We start from the raw sequence: 27,995 nt of genomic DNA on the forward strand, positions 1-27,995 counted from the left end.
GTGAAATGCATTGTTAGGCAACAGAGAACTGTCCTTGCAGACATAATGTGGCCATACTACATCAGACAGATTATTAACTTGGGGTTAAATTGTCATGTTAAAAACATCAGTCTTGAATTACAAGCTGTATTTCCTAATTGCAAACCAATCCACAAACTGTATCTCAGTAAGAAACCCTCTGTTAATTCCCCTTGGCTCTGAACAGGTAGTTAGGTACTGAGTACTTTGGGTAATCAGGTACTTTGGCAGCACTCCTGTTTCCTTGGAGGGATAGCTCCAAGAACACACCACCCTCCGCCATTAGCCCTTCGTGTCTTCCCCACCTATTTGTTCAATACAGGTGCATTTGCCTTGTACTTACCCACTTGATTGCAACTGCAAGTTGAGCAAAGATGATGATCTGTTCCCTTTTGCAACAAAGGGACTGTTGGCTTCTACTATGCAAAGTGATCTGGGTGTACTTATGAGAGTTTTTAATAATAGCAGCTAGATTAAGTATCATAGTGGAACTACCCAGTTTTTCCTGCTTATGTAAAGATACTAAAGTCATCTGGAAAATACTGTTCTTACTGTGGGACAAATTACTCAGCTCCCATTGAGTAGTAAATTTTGCTGACTGTGATATATACCAGAATGCAAGCTACAGTGGGTTTTAGATAGAGATCAGTATGCAGGACAAATTAATCAAAGCCTGGACAGCTATAATAAACAAGAATCCTTATGTGGATTTGCTGACTGAGCAGCACCTTCCCAAATAGAACTGGCAACTATGCAACCTGCTACTGTTGTTGCGAAGAAACTTCTTACAGGTTGGCTTTTTTTAAGAATGGATTTTTATTGACTTTCCAGATGACGTTATTAATCCACGTAAACAGGATTTTTACTTTGCACATAATAGAAAGTGTAAACAGAAATTTGAGCATTGGTACATGCTCACTTCTTCAATGGTGACCCAGCACTCGCCTTCTAAAAAAGAGTCCTGTTGTTTTCAATTTGCACTTCCGTTCTGAACCATTTGTAGATACTCCTTGTATAGCTTTTCTTGGGTTTCATAAAGTTTCTTTAGCTTCTTAATTTGTCCTTTGCTGAGTTCTTTGCCTTCTGTATCATGGGTGGGAAATCCCTGAAATATTAAAAAAAAAAAAAAAAGAAGATAATTAAGATAAATTCTTGGACTGCTTTTGCTCTTTATGGAATTGTGTTTTAATAAGATAGGGGAATAATGTCATAATGACAAGCTGTCAGGATGGGGTGCATCTTGGCTAATTTTAGTCACCTAGAAGTTTGACAACTAACTGATTATTTGTGTATGTTCCCTTCCTAGATAATGAAGGGGCAAAGGGTGTATTTATTTTCTGTCCTGTACTAAGTAAGGGAAGCTTAGACAACTAACTTCTAGATGGTTATAGTTAAGAGAATAATGACTGAATCCCTGAACAGATGATTAAGAGACCACTTCTAATCATACTAGCATATTGAATCCAAGGCTTAAAGCAAAAGCAGTAAGAGATTTGTGTTCTCAGTGGAGAAAGTATGATCAGAGTTTTTATGGACATTCTCCTTGGCTTGCAGGGGTATTTTCCAGTATTTACGCTCTCCATTCTTACTTGCCCCCAGGGCCTGAATTTGCACGGGTGAAGAGGACAGGCAGAAGCAGGATCAATGTACCAGATCAAGCGCTGAAGAAACAGTGCTTTATGTTTTCCAAGTAACGCCTTTTATCCTCAAGGGGAGCAATCAAGAGCAAAGTCATCCATTCAGCCCCTTCAGAGATTCTTTGCCAGGACAGAGCAGAACAGTAGGCAGAACCAAAAAGGAAGCATGGGACCTCTCTGAAAAATATCAGTTCTGGCAGCGTTGGGGAGTTTGTATTTGCACGTGAATTCCTTGCCTTGCAACAGGGTAATAAATCTGTGAACAAACATCACACATGCTCCCACCCACAATATTAAAAAAAAAAAAAGGAATAAATATAAATTAAAAAAAAGGAATTTTGCTCTGCAGTGAGAGGGGCCAGAGGAAACTAATGGACAATGAAAATACCCTTGAAATGATGGCTAATGGTTAGAGAACCTTGCTCCCCAATGAAATATGTACGTGCAATAAAATTAATATATCACCTTTTCTTTCTCTCCTTCCCTCCTCCCGCTATGTTAATAGCACTGCCCTGGAGGTTTTGGAACAAGATCAGCTACATACACATACAATTGAGTACGTACAAATGGGGAAGGAAAACCACTCCCTTATCTAAAGAAAAGTCTCTTACATTTTCATCAAACATGGAATATTTGTCATGTTCCAATTTAAACATTTCATGTGGTGGAATCTTCATTTTTGCCAGTTTTGCTGCCTGTAATATAAAACATGCATTAGCATCACAGTTAATTACTGACAACCTGTCACATATGCAAAAGGAAAAGTAGACTATAATTTGCAAATCAAACATCATTTAATTCACAATTGTTTATCACATGAAAAGAAACTTTCAGTGAGGAACAACTCAGTAAGTCTTAGCTGTGCTTGTCCGGGGGAAGGAAAAAAAAAACGTTTTCCGGGCTGAAAAGCACAGGTCTCTATGCAGGTCACAGCAGGATCAGGATGCAAGTAATTGCACTGAAAATAAACTCAATTTTCCCTTATCTGTAAACAAGCACATCTCAGAATCCTTTCCAAGTAATTTATGCCCAATGCAAGGGAATCACCTTTTTGAAAGAATGCAAAAAGCTACTTGGAATTTGTGGATGATAAATGCTATTTATCTGGTTTTCTCTCTGTACATGGTGCTCTCTAAAAGTTTACTTCCTCTTTTAACCCAGGAACGCGTTTCCTGTACTGTTAGAGTCACCAGCATGGCAAACAATCTTTTCTTCGTATGAGTCCATCTCCTCTGGCTGTCTACTTCTCATTCAAAGCCTAAAACATCTGAGCTATCTCAATTCCAACTGTAGAGATAAAATGTGTTTTTACAAAACACTACATTTCACAGTTCAATTGTAGGGAACAGATGGATTCTTAAAGAGAAAAAACCCCCCTGTTTTCACACATACCTACAAGACCGAAAAGGGAAGAAAATAATAAATGACACAAGCAGAATCTTCTCTAACAGTAACACGTAAGATGCTACTTTGGCAATTAAGGAAGTAATACTGTCTATAGACTGAAACATGTGCTACAAGATCTTCTAAGAAGCTTTTGCAGCCTTTAGTTGTGTTTTCAAAGATGGCTTCTCTCTAATAGGAGCTGAATATTCAAATCTGAACTGCAAGCCAAAGTAATTCTGAGCAGGAAATTGTAGACAAAAAACCGTAATAGAGGCCTAGTTAAGACCGGGCAGAGAGCCTGTGTTCTAATGTAATCTTTCCTGCACGTGACTATTGCTGCTAACACTTTTCTTCAAAAACAGATTAAAAGGATCTGAACACTTACTTCCTGCTCTTGTTTTTTCCTGGCTGCTTCTTCTTTCTTCCTTTTTTTCTCTTCTTCAATCTATGAAAGGCAATGTTAATGAGTAAAAGGTAACTAACTACTTCATTTGGTTGTCTTCTAAAAATCTGAGCCAGCTAGCTCCCCTGGATATCTAATTACAGACAGAACTGGCAGCATGACCTGCAGCAAAACCACCATGCCTTATAATTAGGATTGTCTGATACTTCCCACTGTACAATTTTGATTTCATTCGCTTTTATTCACAGTTAAACCAGTTTTAAGTGTTCAGAATGCATTTTGCATGCAAAGTATATACATATGAAAGAATACCTACAAAGCCTGCAAAAGAAATGGTCCTGCCATTTCATGGGGAAAAATGTTTTGCAAATGACTTTTTAAAAAAAGACCGTATTTTGCTGATATTTTAAGCTCTTGCCTCAAACTGTGAAGACATTACAGTTTCTCAAGAAGTAGTTGTATCCCTTGATGTTCCTAGGGAAACAACTATCCAAATTTAGCCAACTTACAAAACTTTAAAAAAAAAAAAAAAAAATCTCATCTTGCACTTGCTTAGGAGAGACCTATCAGTTCTCCAAGGGTTCTGCCAGTACTGAACATAATGCTGTTTCCAGGGAAAATGTACTCTAGCTGCAGGTTCCACCCAGCAGCTATATACAAACTGCCTTCAAATGTCTTTTTGATGAAAACATCTGGAATTGGCTGAAACTACATTTTAGTTCTCCCTTTTCTAAAAAACATCTACATGGAAGGAGAAATGTTGGCAAATCTTCCAAACATTGCTAGTCATGATGGAATTTTATTATTTGTTAAAACTGAAGACAGACACATGAAGCATTACTTTCAAATGTTACAAAGTCAAATATTAATGCTAGGAAATGCCAAAAGGAGAGTTTCTGTACAGACCTTGTGCATGTGAATTAGGATTCACAATCTTTATATATAGTAATGTGAATTCTTGCCCCCACACGCTGATATCTCACTCATCCATACTACATTAATTAAGATTTAGCCAGTGCATTTTGTTCTCACATATCAGATAAATACAGTCTAGTTCTATGGAAAATGTCAACTTCATTTGTACAGACAAAAGAAGTCTGAATTAGCTTCTCATTGGAATCGTTCTTCCAGAGAGGTAAGACAGTACATATGCAATACTCAACATCCCTTAATTATATGAAGATCTTAAAAAACAAACAAAAAACCTTAGAGGTATTCATTAGGTCCCATACAAAATTTTCAAGAAGCTACTGTTTCAAAAATTATTTTCCTGAACACCACTCAAATTTTAGTATCAATTCTCTGACGTTATTTTCCTTGTTGCTAGTCTGTTAAGATTTTTCTTACAAGTTATCAAAGAAATGTAAAAGTATCCATAGCTTACACATTACTTTAAATTTAAAAAATATAGAATGCTTAAAATAATAACCTTTTTCTTTTCTTCTTTTTCTTTCAATAACGTGTCCTTATCCACTAATTTAACCACAGTTGGAAGTCCTAAAGAAGCAAAAACAGATGAATGAGTTTCCAATGCTTGAATAATCAAAGATAAATGTATTTACCCTATGATAACTCTTTTCTTTTTGCAAGCTGAATGCAAATACAACTGAGTAACTACTCAAAAGTGACTAAGAAATTAGGTGCTATACAAAAAGATCAAAAAGATTGCAATGTACATTTTTATATTCTATACATATTTTCCAATATACAGTTCTATAATACATATTAATGCACCAGAAATATGTTATGCTGTAGCTTTGCAGTCCTTGCGTTTGTTGGATTATTCCAGATTAGTCTCGAGAGGTTGTTTTCCCACTTCTTATGAAAACAGTAAGATTATAGAAACAGCTACCTGCAAAGTTGCAAGACATATAATTGGGTACCTTCATGATCTTCAAATCGAACACCAAGTTCAGGAAGGATGTCATCTCGAAGAGCATCACTCAACTGCAGTACTTCAGTTACTACAAAGCATGAAAAATACTTTTAGTGAAGTAAGATTTGGTGAAAGTATACTTCTATCCTGCTACATAGTTATTTAAATGCAATTAAGAAATTGCCACTCTCTTACTCAGGCTGGAGAAAGGTCTTTTGTTTTAAAGTGATAAACCTTTTAAGTAAGTTCTGTCTTTCAACTACACAGAGAAGCAGCCTGTTTCTTTGCAGGGACTTGAAATTCATAAATTTCTCCCAAGATACCCTCATTGTTCCTGAAGGGGAACAGAAAGAAAATCCAAGGCAATTCAGGAATGACGCAACAATTCTGCCAGGGTATAGTGGACAGGTATATAACTCAGGAATATCCTAGTGGTTGCTGTAGGATTTCCAATAAGAAGGTTTAAGAAATTTTAGAAAAATCACAAATTAACATACACTGTGCTACATCTAACAGTGCCTTTGAAGTACTACGATTTTGTTGTTTTGATAACCACATGTATTTGTCAGAACAACTGTAATCCAAACATCCTCTGTTTCTACAGATAGTTATCTTTATCATCTAGTCTGACCAAGCCATTTTTTTCAAGCAAGCCAGTTTTTTCATTGCAGCAGAACAGAGAATTTTGATTTGGCTTTCTGGATGGTGATCAGGACACCATGACTAACATTTTTTTTTTCCCCTTGCAAACTTATCAAAGAGCCTTTGATGACAGCAAATAGTTAAGAACTCAAGATTTAGCTGAAATAGATGCTATCAAGTCTAAAGAAGAAAATAAATCTTCATACAAGATATTTACTTGGATAAGAAATTGTATCAGCTGAGAAGCAGCAGAACAGTTAAGAGGAACTAAATGCATCAAGACGACCCAGTATGTTGCTGTTGTGAATTTAATTCAGTGGCATTTTTTATAGACAGTCTTGTATTTATGAGGAAACACTTACCAAGTGTGACAAGATAGATACTTGGGTTAGCTGATACTATGTGCTTATAATAAGCAAGTGTTCTTCTCCAGAAGAAGCAACTCTCAGCTGGTTAAATGTAAGCAACTCTCAGCTGGTTAAATGTAAGAAGTAATAGGGGTCTCAAAGGTAATAATTCTGGTAATAGAAGCGACCATCCAGACACTGTACTAAACACTGCACATATCAGTAGATACAAGTACCACCCCTGACCATAATTCTCAGAGCCTCAGAGAGCTGAACAGTGAACAGAGCACCAACTATCCTAATCCCATAAAAAGGAACAGCCACCTTATTTCATTGCATGGTAGTGTTCTGCCACTCTCTCTTTGTATAGGAAAGCACTGCATTTTATAGAAGCTCTTTTGTCTGCCGTGAACTAAGTCATTATTTTTCTTGATCCAGAGCAGTTATACACAGTAAACCACATTCATGTTTGACGCAAGTCTAAAGAAGCCATTAAGATAAACAAGGGATAAGATTACCTCACTGGCTGTTAACACTAGAAGGTGTTGAGACTAACCTAGGCAAAGGAATTACATGTCGTATCAAGAATGTATCAGATACACCTACTGCTTATTCAATAAAAGTGGCTGCTCGGCTATAAATATTTACTTATCTGAAATCATGAATAATTGAAAGTTTAAGAAGAAGAAATTCATCAAGGTAGAGAATAATGAGAAATGCATAACAAAACATGTATTATTTATGAAAGGACACATCCTCTGATAAATCCTCTGTCATCCAGAGGAGTCAGCACCATGCTTCTTAGGGCTGAAATGTGCCTGTTCTTTGCATGAGGTACCTCCAGAGTAAAGATGTTTAAGGATTGGGTAGGGAGTTGTTCATGGACTGCCCCAAGATATAAGCCTTTATCCTCACTGAGGACAATGATCAGGAAACCAGTGGGATAGTACCTTATCACCGCTGCCCATGAACACCCTGGCAGCTAGGCACTCCTTGAGCCTGTGACTATTTCCCAGACCTCTTTTCACATTTTCTGTGAATTTCAAGCCGAAGACTCTCGGACGTGAAACAGATGTGCTGTTGTGAATGGGAACACTGTGATAAGGAGGAAAAGGAGGAGCTTAAAAAGCATCTTGAGAATGCTGGATGTTAAGACTGGCAGCAAAAGACAAGAGCAGGCACAGTTACAATGAACAAGTTTGTCCCAATTCTGGTCAACTCATGATACATTAGGAAGAGGGCAGAGGGTTTCCCATTGTGTCCTAGAAGCAGCTTAGAGCCAGATACCACATGGCACCAGCACCCATGGCAGGAAATGAAGATGCAGGCAGAGTTCAGTCATGGACACCTTTACCACAGGGTAGTCAATTTAAGCAGATATCCTGAGGTGAGTAACCAACAACAACTGAAGAGACTTGCTCCTTTTGAACACCGGAATAACAATTTGTGACTAATGAGAATTCTTCCCAAGTGTCGGGGGCTGCACTTAGAGCACAGATCTGCTCCACTGTGCATCCTTGCAGAGACAACCATATGGGGTCTTTGCAGTTGGTCAAGTACTCAAGTAAAATGTCAAGATGCGCAATATAGAGGTGCTCTGACCAGCCAATCATTGATGTCTTTTGCAGAGGTTTTCTACATTTCTTTCCGTTGTACGGGTAGCACAGTGTTTTCCTTTTTTTGTTTACCATCATTGCTAGATAGGTTCACAAATTAAGTCAAGACTCAACTGCAAATGATCAGTGCAGGTCTCCAGTTTGCATACTAATAAGCTTATAAAATAGAGAATTAATTTTATTAATATGTTTGAATGTTAGCCATTCTGGATGATGGTAAAATTTTTGTAGAGTATATACATTTTGATTCTTACCGAATAACAAAGTTTTACAGATGGCTGTTCTGTGAAATGTTTTGTAAATATAGATACATTTTTAAAAGTTGTATGTATATGGATGGGGACATTTGTATTACTCTGCAGGTTTTACAGAAGCAGCATACTTTTTATTTAACCTCTCAGAATACTTAAAGCAATATAGATCATGTTAATTAATATTTAACACCATTCTGCCAGCATCAGGCTATGATGGGGGAACTCCCTTCACTTACAACCATGTAGAGGCCATATCCCCAGCCATTAATCAGAACAACTTTTACAGTAATGTAACACTTCCTGCAAGCACGAATTTAGAGGGTATGGGGAAACAAATCGGTAGCATGTCAGTACAGGTCCTGCCAACCACCACTCAGCTTCCATATATCAAATAGTTTAATGAAAGGTGCCTTCCTGGTCAAACTGCAGAGTGCTCTGTACCCCAACCAAGTAACAGCTAGATCCAGCTTTATTCTTACTGTCCAATTTATTTCAGGCAAAAAATCAATACCTTCCAAGTAAGAAACTCAAGTGCCAGTAAGCAGTCTAGCGATAAGGATGTTCTAAAAATTATCTACAAGAAGCCCCGTGATATTTAAACCTTACCACTGTTAAGAGTGAGGATCAGTTTAGCTCAACCGTCAGAAAGCAAGGGAAAAAAAGCCTCATATAAAATGAGTACTTACGTTAAATATTGAAAGACCAAAGGTCACATTTTTGGCTGAGGTTATACACACAAACTTCTTGAATTAATTCAAATTACAGAAAATATTTGCTGTTAGAACTAATAAGCCTATTTCTCAGCATCATTTAGGCCTATACGAGTTTGACTAATAGCTGAGTAGTCACATTAACAAATACAGTTTTGTGCTTTTAAGGTAAACTTATTAGCCCTTAGAAGAACTCAAAACAGTAGCAGAATTAGGGTTCAGATTCTTTGCTAGCTGAATAGGTATCAACCAGACACTACAAGTAATTTTATATTTCTGTATAATATATGGGTTATTTATATATGTTTTATATATTAAAAATGCCCTATTTTTCCTTCAAGTACAAATCTCAGTGTAAAAAAGTTTTAAGAAAACAAGAATCAAATACATATTGAAGACATGTAAAATTCCACAGGGAACAGCAGAAAATAGTAAGAGCTCCATAAGGAACTAATCAACCAGTAAAATCCAAGAGGGCTTAATGGAACAATCTTTTTTAACACTATATAGTTCTGCTGCCAACACACACAGCATGATCAAAGCTTCTCAGAGGGGGAAAAAAAGCACCCAGAACAACTTCTAGCAAACTCCCAAATGAATTCTTTAAAGAGAGCACTCAATTACCATCAGGGGAACTACAATTCCAACTATGCTAACAAATAAGAACGAACATCTCAAGCTATTTAAACACAGACAGTATCATTGTGTACCAATCTACACTTTTAAGAGAACGCAAAGCTCCCTGGGGGAAGAGATCATGGGTACTTTCATACCCAGAAAGCCCCAATCTAGAGAAACAACAGCTAGTCCTCTCATACCAGAACTTTTAGATTCTTCAGGAAATTAAAAGACAATGAGTTTAGCAGCCTGTAAAAGATTCCCAAATTAAAGAGACAGGTAGCAGAGATGCAAATATGCAAGCCAGCTCTGATTTAAACATGCTTTACTTTTATTCTCTAAGCAGAGAGAGACTGTATCAGCTGGCTCACGCCCCAGTTTGATTCCTACAACCTCTCAGTCTCATGTGCAACAATACAGGAAAAAGTGAACTCTCACCTTTCTTTTCTCTGGCAATTTGTCGCACTCCTTCTCTGAACTCAGAAAGAACTTGTAGGTATGGCATCACTGTAGATTCCATCTGCAGGATAATTATTTCTACAGTTAGCTAATCATCGTTTAGATATAAAACATGTCCTTACCCACTTCATATTTATGTGCTGTTGGATGAAACTTGACCCTCAGTGCAGATCTGTATCAATAAAAATTGTCATGCTCTATTGATGTCAAAGGATAGACAATAATTTGCATTAGCTGTCAATTTTCCTTTTGCGCAGATAAAATCAACTTGTGAAGTTCTGCCTTTCCCCACTCCTTTTTCATCTCCTTTCAGTTACAGATACATCAGTTCCACAGGGTTATGCTACAGTCAGCTAACTATAATGCAGTAGAGGGATAAAAACAGCACTCAGATGAATTTTCCCCCTCATGTTCTGTGTTGTCTTACGTAGGTCCAACTGCTTGTCAGACATAATACTAGGTGAAACTGATCTTAGGACTTATTTTCATCAGAACATAGATCTGTTTGTCAGATGTTAGCTTATGCTAATTGCATTTACTTCCAATACAGTGCAATTGTCTGGATTCCTCACACAGAGGGAAGTGGGGAGAGATTACTGTTGAATTATTTCAGGTGTAAGTAAATGCTGGTCATGAAAGCTCAAAGAAAAAGTCCTGAGCATCCTGCTCTCGATAGTAGTGAGTAGCAACAGCAAGCAGTTAGTGAACAGCAGTGAACAATTACAAAAACAACTACAGATCAGCGCTGTCTGCCAACACTTCTTTGGAATCCCAAGAGAAGCCAGGCACCCAGGGGACTGCTTGAATTAGAAGTTTCATTACTTTGGAGGGTGGGGAAGAGAGAGAAAAAAATGCACACTTTTGTTTCCCCTACAGTTTCCACGTGTCTTTCCCATCTGTTAAATCCCCATGACAAATTTCTGTGCAATTAACAGACATGATAGTCTGTTATGCTCTAAAAGTGCCCATATGAAAGGAGCTGAGGTGCTCCGTTAAAACTTTTCATAAATGTGAATACTATGCAATCAGCTTCACAACTAGAACCATTCCTGACAAGTTTGGCAGAAAGAACAGACCTGGAAAGTGAGCAACAGTCACGTCTCCACTACCCCCTCTACACTGAAACTAGCTCAACATGCAAATGAAGTGGTGTCAGGAAAGCATGCACTGTCACTACTTTATCAGTCATTTAAAGATGAAGGGTTTTATTTCCAGAATAACTAACTTGACAGCAACACTTAATTCATTTGGAAAATGAGACTATGGAACCTGAGGTTTTCTGACTTCAAATCTCTTCCATGCCCTTTCAAGTAAATTACTGAACCACGGTAATTAAGCCAGTTGTTCTTTCAGAGCTTTTGAAGAGGATTATGCCTTTTTTGGAGATGACTCTATTGGTTCCTTCATCTCCAATTTAGACAAAGAAACAACAGACCTGATCTACAGCCTTCTGTAATTAATGAGTTTTTCAACCTTGAATGTTCACCTGGTAATTTTTGCTATGAAAAATAAGTATCTGCATGGAGGATTGAAAGAGGGTATAATATTTAATGAAACAGCCAAAATATTTGTGATATTATGCATCTTTATATTACAATGCTTAAAACCAGTAATGTCCTAGGTGATAAAAACAGAAGTTTCTTGTGTGTAACAGGTGTTAGCACAAGATTCTTCTGACAAGTGTGCTAACAGGTGTTAGCACAGGATTCTTTCTGCACAAGATTCTTCTGACTCTCCTACCCTTGGCAATGTTACTGTAAAGGAGTGAAAGGGCTTAGCTTCTTGTTCCAAGCTATTGCCAATCCCTCCATAAAGCATATCTGTTGTAAACACTGCCTGAATGAAGTGCTAAATACGAATTTAATTTTCATTTTCCCTAAAGAGGTGTTAAGGTGCTGCCTTTCTTTTGAAATTCAAAATAATTCTGAGCTAAATTAAAATTCACTATTGATGGGTTTCGGTATGAAATACTGAGCATCTTCGTTATTATCCTTGTTATATCATTACTGGAGATTTCTGCAGCACAGTAATATAAGTATTTGCATGGGCAATTATCAGATGAGTGTTCATTCACATTCTTTAACCACAAGCAAGCTTTCCTCTTCCTTTGATGAATAAGAAGTTCAGCTTTTTTGTTACACCACAAATGTTTTAATTATTCCTTCTAAGGAGGAACAGAAAAACATATTTTTCTGCATTCAAAGGTATGACCATACTTGAAAAACAGCACTGATTTGTCCACGTCAAATTTTTCACATGAACAAAGAAAGCAAAGTTGATAGCTTTCATATGGAGTTATTTCTCCTGCCTGCACCACGAAACATTACTGTTACTAACAGGGCCCATCAGCACTTTCATCAGGTATCTCCCAAGTATTTCCAGAAAAATTCTGCATCACAGTGGAACTGCTGGGTGACCAAAGCAAAACAGCCTTCAAAAGCGAGATAAAAACTGTGGATACAAATGAGATCAGAAAAAGAGATTGAAATGCGGATAAAACTCCAGCTGCCTCCAGGCTGGTTTTTGGTGTACCACAAGGAAGTTTAATCAGTATAATTATATTTTTGAAACTACTTAACATACAAATACTTGTAATGAGTCTTTATACTGTAGCATGTGCTGTCTGTAGTTAACATGTGGTTTCTTAAACAGACTCGTCATTCAGAAGACAAGATAATTCTTTTTCTGGTTGCTATACAATTTGTCTGTCATTAAATCAAACCTATAAAAAACCCCAACTCTCATAAAAGAAAAATCCTGCTTCCTAAGCCAATTAATTACTTCAGATTCAAATGTTAAAAGTGGAAAGAATGTAATTCGGCTACATGTCAGAGTAATGTAATCACTTTATCTAACCTAAGCTTTCAAAGGACACAGAGTAATTTTGTATAATGTACTTTGTCCTTCACTTACATTTATGTTTTGACTATTCCCTCCAACAGGAAAACCAATTGCGTCATCACTTTCTATGGCACCAAAAATCTGGTCAAGGAAAAAAAAAAAAAAAGGAAAAAAGAAAAAAAGAAAAGATTGTATACATCAAGTCACAGGTATGTGAAAACTAAGCAAAATTACATGTACTAGGGTTTTGAAACCACCTAGTTCTCATTTAACCCACAATTCACTGCTCTAATAAGAAGATGTTTTGGTTTTTAATTGATAAAGCATACTAAGCATTGGCTTTCAGATTTAGCTTTAAAGCTGTCAGATTTGACATTCTGACTTCGTATTTTTTCTACTGTCTAATTTTCCTTGCATGTATTAGGGGCTCTCCACTATTCAACAAAACATTAGCTGAAATTATAATGTAACATAAAGGATTCCAAATTGTTCCTGCTGCAGCACACACTGCAATTTGGGGTTGTTTTGGTTGGGGTGTGTGTGGAAGATCTCTAGTTTCCTACAAGATTTAAACAAAGACTGTACAGATCCCTACATACTTGAAAAATACAACAGTTATAATTGCACAGTGCAATAGCAACGTTACTACTTGCTATTACATACCTTTAGCATTTGAGTGAGATAGGAACTGATGTTTTCTAAAAGAAGTCTGTTTGGCATTTGTCTGGAAGATTTCTTTGCAGCAATATAGGAGTTACTCTGACTGACTAACGAACGCATTTCTTCTAAGACAGAGCGAGTGTCAATATTGTCACACAGTGCTTCATGAATTGCTGCCTTCTTGTCGTAAAAACTAAGAAGAAAAAAATTTTTTTTTACTATTGATGTCAGAAGTATCTGCAACCTACTCTGAAGAACTTCTGTTAGAAGAGTAAGGGGACCTAAAACTGGGATAATCTTTCGTTGGTCACAGGGAAAAACAGATGAGCGAGAAAAAGGCATTATCACAATGCTGCTGTTTTGCTGCTATGGACAAAGGCAGGCAGGATAATCTAATTGGCAACAACTGACCAAATTACATCTAACACTTCTTCAGCAACTGACCTTTTCATACCAGTTTTTAAAAGCAGTATAAATTGCTTCTTTAGTACCTTCTTGTGCTTACTATTTTTTTTTTATATTATTGATCTCCTATCCCTATGTACCAGCCAAGTACTCTGTTTCATATCTTTCCAGTGAGGAGCACCAATTTGGAAGTTAACTTACCACAAAGTGAAGTGTTACGAAGCTGTTACAAGCAGATACAAGGAATAAATTCATATAAACCTTTGTAACGCTCATGAATAGGCATAATAAGCAATACAGTATATTAAGTACCATTTCATCATGCAACAGATACTACTGTTTCAAACAACATACTTTTTCCAGAGAGAGAGAAGAGAATGAGAAGTGGTAGAGAAAGGAGACAAAAATACATATCCATGAAGCATATCTTCTGTTTCTCCCACTCCTTTGTCCCTTCTCTTTGACCTCTCTATTACTTACTATCTTCTCCCTTTTTTAAAAAAAGTGTTCTCTCTACCAACCACAAGTTGAAGATTAAATTTTCAGAGGACATCACTAAACAGAAGCATCTGCACTTGGTCCTTCAATAGTCAACATCTCTGTCCACAACAGTGAACTGAACTAGGAACAATTTTAGTACTGCAACATAAGATGCTTCTATTTTAAATTTCACTCATAATAGAAGTCATATAGGAAGCTGTTCGTATTACAAACAAGAATGTAGTTTTGTTATAAAAGTGAAAGACTGCAACATTGATATCACTATATCTCAATAACACATTTTCAAACATTGGCACTCTGATCTTCTGTGCTTTTAGTCAGGTCATTTAACTTCTGTTTGTCTCAGTTTGCTCACTGCACTTTGAAATGTGTAAAATACTGTTTTTCCAGTTGTAATCACTGTGAATTATCGGTCACTTCTCAGAGAGAAGAACAGCATTTCAAGTAGTGAAGAAAATGACAGCTATCTAACAAAAAAGTGTTCTTTCCCTTCACAAACAGGGCAATGAGGCATGCCAGCGTACTTAACATAAACGAAAGGGAAATTAACAATTTCATCTACACTTCATAAAGCTGTTGCAAGATTAAATTCACTACCTTGTACAGAGTTGGGGTACTCAGTGGAAATGCTACAGGCTTATAAATATCACTATATACATAGTAAGCCATTTTGCAAGGGGAAAAAAAGTTAAACATGTAGCTACACAATGGCTATTCACAGAGAAGTAGGAATGCTCCACTCACTTTTTGTTCAGCTCTGCTTCCTGATCTTCCCATTTCTGAAATTGGCCTGTCACATCAGTGGGAGCTCGAAGAATATCCTTCACATTTAAAAAGAACTCCTATAAAAGAAGAATATAGCTAAAAATCACTTTAAATTAGACACAACCAGTATTTACTACGAAAAGGCATTATTTCTGAATTAGCCTCCTAAAGTTTATGGTTTCAACACTGTTTCAGCCAGGATCTACTGAATGTCTGTCAAAACAAGGAAACCCACACATTTTTCATAACTCTGTAAATCACAGTTGGACTGTAATTCAGTTCTATCTCTTGGCTCTGCCAGTGCATGATACACTATGATACTCTAACACCAAGCTGCTCAAATACAATACCATTTTAAAAAAGTTTAGGCAACAGTTCTTATGGCAGATTTTTAAGTGTGTTGCTAGCAATGGAAGCTGAAGAATAAACATGGCTTTATGGTGAGGGCCTATTTTATGTGGGCATCCAGCTTAGTGAAAAGTCATTTTCACTTATTCTGAGGCCCAAACCAAACATTTTAGATAAAAAGCAGAATAGCTTCAGCTGGAGAGACCAAGATCAATGACCTCAAAATGCTGTACAGCCTCCTTGTGGGAAACGTGGGTTTAAATCACGGCTCCAAACTAAGCAGGGAAAGGAACTGTGCCTGACCCCTCACATATGCCCGCGAGGCACAGAGGCAAAGGCTCGATGTATGTGGTGAGGAGACAAGGTAGGAATAATACTCCCTATATTTGTGTAAAGTCTGATCTAGTAGACATGTTATGAGACTGTCTGTTGGACTGAGTCCTATAAGCAAGCTGTACTGAGAAACTAATCTTGCGTGTAAGTGCCAAGCTGCTCAGAGATGTCAAAACTTGGACAGAGCCCCCAGCTGCAGAGAAATGTAGCTGTCTGTGGAATTTGCATGACTTGAATGTTTAAATAGCTAAACAAATACTGTGACATCCCACCTGATGAATTCAGAAGGTAAACTCAGTCTGTGGATATGGCCTATATATCCTTGGGTTTTATTCCTTGAACACATATGGCAACACAAAGCTTAGAGAGCTGGAGGAGGAACGGAAAGCTTACTTACATTCATAAACTTCTCATACTGAATAGCTGACTCCATGGTATTATTTGAATAATCCAGTGTATCCTTCCAAGAGTGCATAAGGAAAGCCAACCGTAACTGTCGTGCTATTAGGAGTTTCAAAATAAACAAGGAAAATAATCACAATCTAAAGTGTTTTTATGGCCTCCAATACTGCAGTGGCTAAGAACATAATTTTTAATATTCTTACTACCAAAAAAGCAAGAACACTATTATCCATACAGATAATACCGACAAGGAACAGAAAAACAAGGAAGCTGTCCTAAAGTTAGTGAAGAGGAAAGACACCTGAAGTTAGCCATTTTTGGAAACTCCATTATGTGCCTGAATAACAAAATTACCACAGTCACCACTCAAAGTACATCAAAAGCATTCAAATTCCAAAGTAATTTTTACCTGTATGTTTTTTCAGTGCATCTTTTATGGTAATGAAATTCTTCAAAGATTTGGACATTTTACAGCCAGCAATTGTTAAGTGGCCAGTATGCAGAAAATACCGGACCCAGTGATCATTTTCAAAGTAAGCCTGCAGCAAAAACAAAAAACCCCAAAGACCCAACACTGTTTACATACATACCATGAAGTAGGATAATTTAAGAATAAAATCCTGAGAACAAAAAGTTATGCTTATACAAAACACACATAAAGTTTTAAAAATTAATTGATGGATTTGTGTAAGTTGCAGTCAAAGTAAAGCATGTCGCTTTTTCAATGCAGAAAGTGAAGACCGGTTTGTTCACCTCAGACTGTGCCAGTTCATTGTCATGGTGGGGAAATCGGAGATCAAACCCTCCTCCATGAATATCCATTGACTCTCCTAGAATGGATCCAGCCATCGCGGAACATTCAATGTGCCAACCTGGACGACCCTGTTAAGAAAAACACATTACTTGGCTACTCGTTAATTGTCTTCCTCTCCTGCCTGTGTATCATTCCCTCATTGGTCTGCCCCTAAGCAGTTACAGACCTGAGGAAATGAGATACAGTGTTAGCAAGAAAAAAAGATTCTCAGTCTCAGCTTCATAAAAGTATACTGTTGGATTTAAAGATCAAACATGGCATATACATCTGTGATGCTTTGATTATCATGCTTATTATTCTTTTTAAAATTACGTTAATATTTTTGATCACAAGGAAAAAAAAGGATATAGAAATTACTGCAGATAAAGCCTGCAGATAAACAGAGGACAAATGACCAGTAACAGCTATCATGAGCCTGCATGCAGAACTTTTGTTTAAAAAGTATCAAACAGGCAGATTGATACACATTCTAAATTATTAAATGAACATAGCAACAGAATCTACAATTGAATACAAGATCTCCATAATCCATACATTATTAATATGAGGTGAGGCAAAGTATTTGTGTAACATGCTATTTAATAAGGTGTAGAAGATCTAAATCCTGATTATAATGTCCTTACCTTTCCCCATGGAGAGTCCCATGAGGGCTCTCCTGGCTTGGAGGACTTCCACAAAGCAAAATCATTTGGAGAATGCTTCTCACTTAAGCGATCAGCTGAGATGCTCAGGTCACCTTTCAAAAGAGAAAATGTAAATATATACATTTTATTTAAACACCAGCATTATTGATTTTTGGCCTCACTGTACCTCACATCAAGTAAATTAAAAAAAAAAAAAAAAAGAAAGAAAAGAAAAACACTCAGCCCTCAAAATTCCTCATAACTGACCTTGATAATCCTTTGGGTTTTTGATTAATATTTGGTTGACAGGAAATCTGACAAGTATCAGCTGCACTGCTTTCTAAGTTTTGACATGAGATTCATCTACATTCTCTCTGCAGGCACAATTCCAATATTGCAGTTACAGAAAAAGAAATACAGAAACAAAAAACCCTATACTCATAGACAAGTAAGACTGCAGAATCAATTCACTCCAAAGTTAGAAGGATCCAGATTAAGACTAGGATTGTCTTAATCTGCACACACAACATGATCATAGGATATTTCTTCCACCCCTAATCTCAGCTGCTGCACAGAATGGCTGGTAGTTGTTCAATAGCTATGTTTACTGTTTTGTTACCATCACAGAGGTGTTACGCATTATTTACTGTTAGCTCCTTATCATAATTTAGGTGATATTCTGATTATAACATCTTTAAAACACCGGGAATTTACCATTTCTGCAGTACTGTCCAAGACTAAAAGCAGTTAACAATACCGCATAAGAATCCAAGACAGATTAAAGACAAAATTGTCAAGGTTAAACTTGTCAATTAGTTTTGATGTACAGGTTAAGAAACCTGCAATCTCAATTGTTTAGAACATCTAACATTATGCACTTTAAAGTATTATGCTTTTATTTACATTAATTGCAACTTCAAAGCTTAGCATTTCTGCTGCCTGTAATAGTCAAAATGACATCTATCAGGGTAAGGACAATCATCACAAATGAGTCAAAGCAGCTAAGCTGACAAGCAATAACTTGACATATGCATACTCTTGGTTAGTTACATTAATCACTCAGCATCGGTTCCTATTTGCAAAAAGACACAACAATTCAACAAAAGTGACTCGTTATGTGGTGGAAATGATACATGACTATGGTTTAAGCTAGCACCTTTTAGTTCACATAGAAGATTTCAGCTATGAGGGTTTGAATTGAGAAGAAAAAAAATAATATCCATTTTAAGCTGCATCTCTCAGATATTGCTAGTTTCACCTAGTATGAGTGCCCTAATTTCACCTAGTATGAGTGTTATATAAAAACCTTTTCATATTCTTCTGATAGAACTTGTACATGATTTGCTACTAAAACTGTACAACCTTAGGAGCAGCTAACTAATGAGTGGTTTTCTGAGCATTTTAAGCTACTCCTCTGCTATGGCTCGACTCAAAAAAATCTGTATTTGGATTTAGTTCAACACAACAAGGTTTACAAAGTAAAAAGAGTTCTCAGTATGAAAGAGGAACCCAAACATTTGTCAAGAAATAACTACACCCTTGTATGGAGACCTTTCACCTAGCATGTGGAAGACCCACTTTCAAGTCTTTGCTCCTCCTTTGAACCAGATGAACAGCTAAATAACTGGGCTCTAGTCAAATGACTAAGCTATTCACAATTCTGACCAAAAAAACCCCAAACAAACAAACAAACAAAAAAACCAACCAAAAACATCCTAGAATGAATAACGTTTCTTGGTATTTTCCAATTAAAAACTTTCAGGAAAGTGCTGGCTCAAGCTACGAAACTTTGGAAAAGAAATCTATTGGTAAAGGAAGTGCAGCAGGTAAACCATTCAACTCTGACAGTAACTTTGATCCAAACGTCAGTGAAATCAATTGAAGAGATCAACACATCATCAGCTTCTTCAGCAACTTAAGCAAATGTTATTCCCCCTTTTTACCTTCACCCTCTTGAAGAGCTTTTTGATCACCTACAGCTTCAGGAACCAATTTAGCATAGGAGTGTTTTTCACTGGAATCAAACTTCATAGTATCAAAGTATACAGATCCATTGGACACATACCTGAAAAGTGAAAGATCATTATTCAGCTAACTTTCTACCAAGACTTAACTGAACTTTACGCCAAAAATCACTGTCTTAAACTTAAGTTCTCTAGTGAAACCACATACTGCTCCGTATTGTAAAGATGACTTAGGTGAGCCCAAGTTTTAAGGCCTTACCATAAAGACTTCAGACAAATCACTGAAAGTCACAATAAAATTGATCAAAGGGAAAACAACTAACATCTTTTGTTAAACTCTTAAGAGATGAGACATCAGATAACAGTCCCAAGAGAAGAAATATCTACAATGCTTCTGGTCTCCTTTAACATTTGCAATGATATAAAATGAATCATGTTTGTTTCACAATCCATTTTGTCCTCCTTTGCTTTGCTAATTTTGTCCCACTACAGCCATAACAAAAACTCTGACACAAGGGTAAGTTTCAGGACCAGGTGGAATGCTGATAATTCAGTGCAAACAATTTCTAACTGTCGCCGCTTTTTTTTTTTTAAGAAAGTTTTAAAATGTAGGCTTAAAGGAAGAACATGCAAGAGAAATTATGGCAGTCTGAACCACAGGTTTGCTTTTTTCACAATAAAAATACATCCATGTCGAAAAATTGAGGCTGTTAACAGAAAGAGAACTCAAAAATTTCAGACAGGAGTCTATCATGATACTTAGGAACTTCTAGAGTATTAGCTTGATTTTCACCAATATTAGACAATGGCAGAAAAGCAGTTCACCATTTATTTTTAACATGTTATTTACAACGGACTTCTAGCCATCTACTCAGGCATGCATTTTTGAAACCCCTTGCTGAAGGCCAGGAGTCAAACACAGTTCAAGTGAATGGGACTTTGACTATTTATTTTAATGAATGAGGATTTCACCCTATAAATTTAATAATCTAACTTCTCTCTTTGTAAGACATCATAAGACGTATAGAATAGCACATTTGCACCAGGTGAGAAATAACAGGTCTTTTGCAAAGGAACCGGAAGTTTCTTTATTTGATGAAACACTTCTTCTAGAGAAGACTACTATTGCATATGAAAACAGAGAAAACAGTTCACAGTTAAGTGTCAAAAGCAATCATTCTAGCTCTGATACAGTATAAGCGCAGAACAAAAGCATCCGGTAGCAAACTTACCCATAACCATTATCCACAATCTTTTTCACAAAATCCACAACTTCTGGCACATATTCACTAACCCGTGTTAAAACATCTGGAGGTAAAACCTATAAATAAAAAGTAGACTTTTATATTTTTTACATATATATATATAAATCTATACATATGAAAATATGCACTAAATATATATATATATTATACATTGGTTAAAAATTGGCTTAAAAGCAAGTGACAGTAGAATCTAAGACTCCTATTTCAAGCTTTCTGCTCTGAAATAATTGCTGTAGCCATTTTTTCCTCAGCCTTTAAGGCGACGTTAACAACAAACTACAGCAGGAGATGTCAGCTTTTCCACTTATTGCACCTCTGACAGAACAGGCAGTAAGTCCCTTGATTTGCAGGTAAATAAATAAACCTTCACTGATCTGAACCGTTGCATATGACACGGCATTTCATCTGTAACAGACAAATCCGTCCTTGATTGTTATCATCATATAATTTCTTAGTGGCTGAAGACTGATAAGTAGTCAGTCTAAATGCTGAGGTTGGCAGGGCTCTCTTGTGCAGCTAACAGACTCTATCTCAAACTTCTGGATCAGTTTATGATTATAAGCCCATGTTACACCAAGGGGAAGGGATCGAGTGCACACGTCAAGACTTGATGACCACTTAACTGGCTCTGGTAACATGCTCAATGGATTTAAGATTGTTGGGGTGGAAACAGAACAGGTGCTAATTTAACAGCTACCTATTCACATTAAAGGAAATACTTTATCAATAAGGTTGAAATACGAGGTTTTTGAAAGCTATTAAGGAACTAAATTGTATTCTGGGTATTATGGGGCATGGCACATACACTCTTAGAACAGAAAACAGTTTGTTTACTTACATTGAGCGCTTCCATATCTTTATGAAATTCCCCTTCCCAGAATTTGGGGAGCTTTGAGAATATGGAATTGTCAGTCACCTGACTGCCAAATTTTGTGTCTAACCAGTCCGACAGCAAATCTTTGGCTTCTTCCAACAGTATCTATAAAACAATAATTGTAAGTGCAACTGATCAAAGACTTGCCCTATTTAAACCCTGCAGAAAGATCTTATTCTGAACAGAGAGGTTTGCTTAAGGAAAAAGACACTTGGCTATGAATAGCAAGTAATCCGTGCTTCTACCAGATTTTTATCATATTGCCTTTCACAAATATGGATGAAACAAACAGAAGAAGGAAGATAAACTGATAAGTGATATCTGTTTTGATATCAATCACTTAAATAGGCATGTGGAATTTAAGCTGTAAACACCGGATGGGACCTGCAGTTATATCACATCATCTGTTCCCCCCATTATTACTGGATAATCCCAACAGAAGCCTTACTGTGCACATTCCTAAAAAGTGTTTGAAAGACTGATTTGAACATCAGCAAGGATACATTTCAGATGACTTTTTTTTACAATAGGATATAGCCCAGAAGGTGTGGCTGCTTAGATTTTAGTTGTTTTTAAAATTCTGTTAGGTCAGTATACACTTTTATAAAGGCATCTGATATTAGAATAGCTGGATTTTTTTAAAGAAGATCATTTAGAGAGAAAGTCTTCTCAAGAAGGGAGCACATACCCTATGCTTCCTACAGTAATTATCACAAATAATCTGAAAGCAAGAAAAGATGAAAGTGGAAACCAATTACTAAAAGACAGTAGTTATATTGACTGACTTGGTTACTGGGACAGTACCAAAGCCTAATAAAGTCAACAGGATTATTGTCACTAAATGCAATGGTCTTTGGATAAAAATGATCCTGAGCATAATTTTTTTGGATGTATTTTCTTCTCTGATCAGAGGCAGAAACACTCGTATAGAAAACTGCCACCAGTACTGGAATGTCATAAATGCATGTTCAGTAATTTATACTGAAAATAATTCATCAAGACAAAAATGTCAAAGAGAAAGTCTAAATATATGCAAGAGAAAAATCCCCACTGCAAAGGTAAAAATAACGGCGTAATTATCACAGTGGGAGGGGAAAAAAAAAGTAATTAATAAAAACAGCATCCAAAAACTATAGAGTTGAGTTCAAGGATCAAATTTCCTGTATTGAATGCAAAGTACTAAAAAGTCCTTAGACCCACCATTCCTCTTTTTATGAATAAAAATTTCCATAATGTTTCAGGGAATTACTACAAGCTAAATATTATTTTTAAAACCCCTAACAATTATAAGCCAAGTGTAATTTAAAAAGCTCGAACTGACCTCATGACATCTGTTGATCTCTTCTGCAGGGAGTTTTGCTTGCACAGCTTCTTGTAGAGGGTCAAAAGCAGACTTCACTGCATTTTGAATTCTTTCCAACATTCGCTTTTTATCTGGGTCTGTTGTCTCATTTAATTTAACTGAAAAGAGCTACCATTAAAAAAAAAATTTAGAAAGCAACTTGCAGTACAGTAGCGCTATGTTCCATACACAGTACATCGTCTTAGCCACATAGTACCTTGCTAGTGATGAATAATACATTATACCACGTAAAAAGCTTTGATATCAAACTACTGAAACATACTTCTCATCAGAAATAAAGGTGAAGTTGAAAGAATTTAGTTCACATCTGAATTCAGTTTTTCAGAAAGACTTTATGAATTACTACATCATTAATGTTGTTTAGTAATTTTCATTTTCTATGCAGTTGATCCCAATTACACAGTTGATTATCACAAATCTGAAAAGGAGAAGCTCTAATGTGAAACATAGAGACATTAAATGCTATGAGAGTATGTCAGGCAATGACAGTTGGGCAAAATTTCCAGGCCTCCTATTCCCAGGCCTGTATTCAATTCATTAGACTGATAATCTCTTTGTGATCTACAGTTCTAAAAATGACCAGAGAATCACCTTCCCCCACCTTCAGTCCAGCATACACAATTTATTAAATCCCTAAAGCTTTGGAGACTTTTTGCTCTTTCCAAGGCCATCAATGGTACAAAAGAGAAATCTCACAAGCTTTAAACGATTATGGACATACCACCATTTAAAACCTATTTTAAAGTTTGAATTCTAACATATAAATATCCAAATGTTTTTTGAGCTTTTTTCCCAATACCCCAACAACAATATACCTGCACTCACAAACAAGTTCTATGGACATAAAAAGCAGGCATGCCTTTTTACACGGATAGTTCTTGTCAGTTCTAAACCAATGGAAAATCAAAGTGATCTGCAGTTCCAATAACATTTCTAATTTGTGTGGTACCAATTCAATAGAATAACTGAAACAAGCAGAAAGTTTAAGGAGGTAGCAAAGTCAGAGGCATTTTTTAGACGCTTTTCTACATTATTGAGTAAGAACCTAAGACACTAGCAGGGATTAATACCACGCCCACCTCTGAGGCAGTTTTAACGTCTCCAAGTAGCTGATCTGGTGCTGATTTATTCTCTCTATACCGTTCAAAAAGGTAATTTTGTCTTGCTCTCTTGATGATCTACAAAGCAGAAACATAAGAATATTTTTGTGAAGCAACATACAGTTATACAAAGTGCACATCAAATCTATTACATACCAAAGGCATTTCAGAATCCGTATAAATTTAACAAGCTACAAGAATTACATGCAGTAATACAAATTAAACACACCATACATAGTTAATCAGCTACCTCAACAGAGTTAATTAGGTATCTCAACAACAGGCAAATAAAATAAGTTACCTTTGTAAAATGCTTAGTCTTCATTATTTATGACAACACTCATTTATATACAAGAATACAAGCTTTGCTACCATAGGAACGCTACAAAACTGAGAAAAATCAATGACTTTGTGTACAAAATGTATGTCTAAGTTAATAAGTGTAAGATTTATCTTGGCTTATCAAATGGCAATTACCTACGACTTTCTGACTTCTGTGCTCAAAGTACAGTATTTTAGATTGCAATTTAAAAAGACCTTACCTTATCATCAATATCTGTAATATTCATACAATAGAAAATGTCATATTTAAAATAATCCCTCAAGATTCTTCTCAGGATATCAAATGAGATGTATGACCTAAAAACATAAAAGATATAGGGGTGTTTTTAGTGAACACCTCAAGTCTATTTCTATTCTATGCACAAACTACTTTAATCTCAGAGTCAATAATTTCACAGCAGTCTTAATTTTCCCTCATCTACTAGGAAGTTTTTAATCACACAATGACATAATATTATAAATGCTTTTAATCTTAAATCTCAAGCATTGAGTCTAACGAGACTATTTTCTAGTAATACACTCATCTAAATAATCTTTTGCTTCCAATAGGCACTGTTATTAACTATTTTATAATAAGGAACTGCAGTACCTGGCATGTCCCATGTGAGAAGCATCATAAACTGTTGGACCACAGCAATACCACAAGACCTTTTTTCCATTCTGAGGCTGAAATATTTCCTTAATTGAAAGGGAAGGTACAGTGATCAGAAGAAATTGAAGACATGAACTCAGGCCAGTAACAGCACATACAGAGATCAGAACATGAAAACACGGATTCTAATTACAAAAAAGGAATAGTTATTCCACTCCCAGTTCTACCATAAGAAAAGATCACCACTAATTTTATCATGTAAGAGAGATAACAGGGTGTGGCTGCTTATGTTATCTGCACTCTTATCAATCAAGATACCAGATTACAAAATTTGGACTAGGCAGGGCATTATTCAAGCTGCCTTTGTAAAAGGGAAGATCAGGCTCTCTTTTGCATTAAAAAAGGTTACAGAGCATAATCATTTCACACATACTTGGATACTACATCCCATATAACATTAGCATTCTTAATATTTCCTCTCCCAAAGGACCTTCAAAACGAAGACCACAAGAAGTTTTACCAGTTTATATTACAATAATATAGTTGGCGAGACTTTTTTTTTTTTAACATCTAAAGAAAGAAACTGTGATTTTATTCTGTTCACATTGCCTATACTTATGTGTGTTACAGTTGAACCCCTGGCTATTTTGCTTGATGATAACTTGAAATTGGGAACTATATAACATACACCTGTAGTATATGTATATTTATTGTGTATATTACCACACTTGCCCAGCAAACACACTTGACTGACACAGCATCTCTGCCACGTGCTTCTTAACGTTGCACAAAATACAACCCAGAAACCTGTCTACTGATAGGGTAAACACTTAAGAAACAAACATTTGATGACTTCTCTATTTGTGTTTCTATGGAAATCTCCACTTTTTTTCATTTAGTCACCTTATTGCGAGTCAGGCTGTTGTAGAGGCAGAGCCTAGAATGTTTTGTCCCTTCAGGGGGAGACCAGGGGGGCTGCACACGCTTGCCTTTACCTAGGGGAAAAAATAGTTTAAAGAGAACTGAAAAGACACTTTCCACAAACAGATTTGCAGTATAACATTTTCTCCTTATCACATCATTAAGTTATTTCAAAAGAAGAAAAACATATAATTAGACAAATCAGCTCCAATCCTAGTAATCCAACTACTTTTGTAAGAGCTTCCTACAAAGCCACTAAAACCAAAGTAAATTATTTCAATCTAGTTTATTTTCTACTCTCTGACTTGCCATTCCTGTTAACTTTTGATCCAAGTAACAGGAAGGAAGAGGGTATAAAAGTAAGAGCATGCAATTCGGTTAAAGCATAACAACAGCTTTGAAATTTAATTAATTATTAATAAAGTGTTATGGCAGTCCTGGGCTTTCTGCAACACCACTGATTCTTCTGTGACGGCATATCACAGATCTCATACAGAATTTGCAAAAAATCTCCAGAGACCAGGGTTAGTCTCTAGAGCCAATATTGACAGAGTATGTGTACTCAGGGTGAGAGTGAGGGGAGACGGAAAGGTTTAGAAAGAACCTCAGCTTTTTATCATACATTGTTGCTATGTACACAAGGCATTTTTGAACACACTCATTTACCACAAATATGCTCCAGTTCAGCAAGAGGCTAAATTTTGCCATTAAAGAGAGCAGATAAAACCCAGGGTAATATTAGTGACAATATTCTTGCATTTGTTTTCTTTTGAATTTTTAAGAAGCAACATAGTTGTTAAACTCATGGTTTTTTCAAACACGAGTATGTCATCTGTCAAAGAGTTGCCGTTTGTTATGCACAGGGCTGCTTACAGCCGTAATGATGTTAAACTAATTATCGCATTAACTAGGAATGAAAGCAAACCAGGAAATTCAAAAATACAGCAAGATTGCTAGCTTAATACACACAGCACTGTCTTTAGGAATTCACATGGTATGCATTTTAACTACAATTAAAATATTCTACAAACTATTTGTTTTGGCAACAAAAATGCCTTTCTGATCCTGTGTCTCAGGATGCTCTTCATTAACTGTGTTTCCCTGATATCTTCATATGAATATTTTGGTTAAAAACCTTCAACTAATGTAAACATTAATGGTATAAAAAATTTAATGTCTTCTTCATCTTCCTTTTTTGAATAACTGCCTAAATAAGAAAAAAAAATATTAACTGTAGTACCGTCTCACAACTGGACTCCATTTAATCTCCATGTTATGGATCCACGGAAATATGTGTTTATTCTAAAGATTTCATTGTATGAGGTACTCCTGAACAGAATACCTCAAGTTCAAGAGCAGCCTATCCATAACACAGACCATATACCAAGGTATGGATTTGTTTACTCTCTGATTCACAAAGATTACGCTGGCATGCTTAATTGTGGCTAACATTTCCCTCGGGGAAGGAAGCCTATGTGGGTTAGTCTAATAAAAGATAAATCTGTAAAGCTTTCTTTACTTGCAACCACACTAAACATAAGAAAAAACCCAGATACTGCACCCTAAAGTTCTCAGCTTATGAGTTAGGTGTCACGTTATATCCACTACGTGGACACCAAGGGCAAAGTTAAAAGGCATACTGTTTAGTCTCTTCAAATAAGTCTCTGCCAGCTATAGTCTTCCCCCTGGTTGAACTGAAGTTCATTTGCTCTAATCCACCGCTGGAGCTCTGACACACCCAAAAAACACTGATAAAATATCCAAGGTCTAAGAAGTGTGGCAGATTCATATGTCATTTTCATAGTGAACATTTGTGCTGGTTTTGGCTGGGATAGAGTTAATTTTCTTCATAGTAGCTAGTACAGGGCTATGTTTTGGATTTGTGCTGAAAACAGTGTTGATAACACAGGGATGTT

The 27,995-nt window shown here is 36.3% G+C and overlaps 1 protein-coding gene across 1 annotated transcript; it reads right to left on the reverse strand.

Moving 5' to 3' along the window:
* Positions 1–344: 344 nt before the first annotated feature.
* On the reverse strand, positions 345–26,153 carry CARS (cysteinyl-tRNA synthetase; the record flags this gene model as incomplete). Its single annotated transcript, XM_009588184.1, has 21 exons — positions 345–1,123; positions 2,267–2,350; positions 3,427–3,486; positions 4,874–4,941; positions 5,328–5,408; positions 9,946–10,027; positions 12,880–12,948; positions 13,471–13,660; positions 15,118–15,215; positions 16,217–16,320; positions 16,631–16,760; positions 16,975–17,103; positions 17,659–17,771; positions 19,602–19,723; positions 20,855–20,943; positions 21,726–21,866; positions 23,083–23,232; positions 24,204–24,302; positions 24,767–24,863; positions 25,156–25,244; positions 26,062–26,153. Coding segments are annotated over 21 exons (2,222 nt in total), but the record flags the coding sequence as incomplete, so codon positions are not given.
* Between the last annotated feature and the right edge of the window lie 1,842 nt (positions 26,154–27,995).

The sequence above is a fragment of the Fulmarus glacialis genome, unplaced genomic scaffold (assembly GCF_000690835.1).
Source record: "Fulmarus glacialis isolate BGI_N327 unplaced genomic scaffold, ASM69083v1 scaffold39890, whole genome shotgun sequence".
NCBI classification, from domain to species: Eukaryota; Metazoa; Chordata; class Aves; order Procellariiformes; family Procellariidae; genus Fulmarus; species Fulmarus glacialis.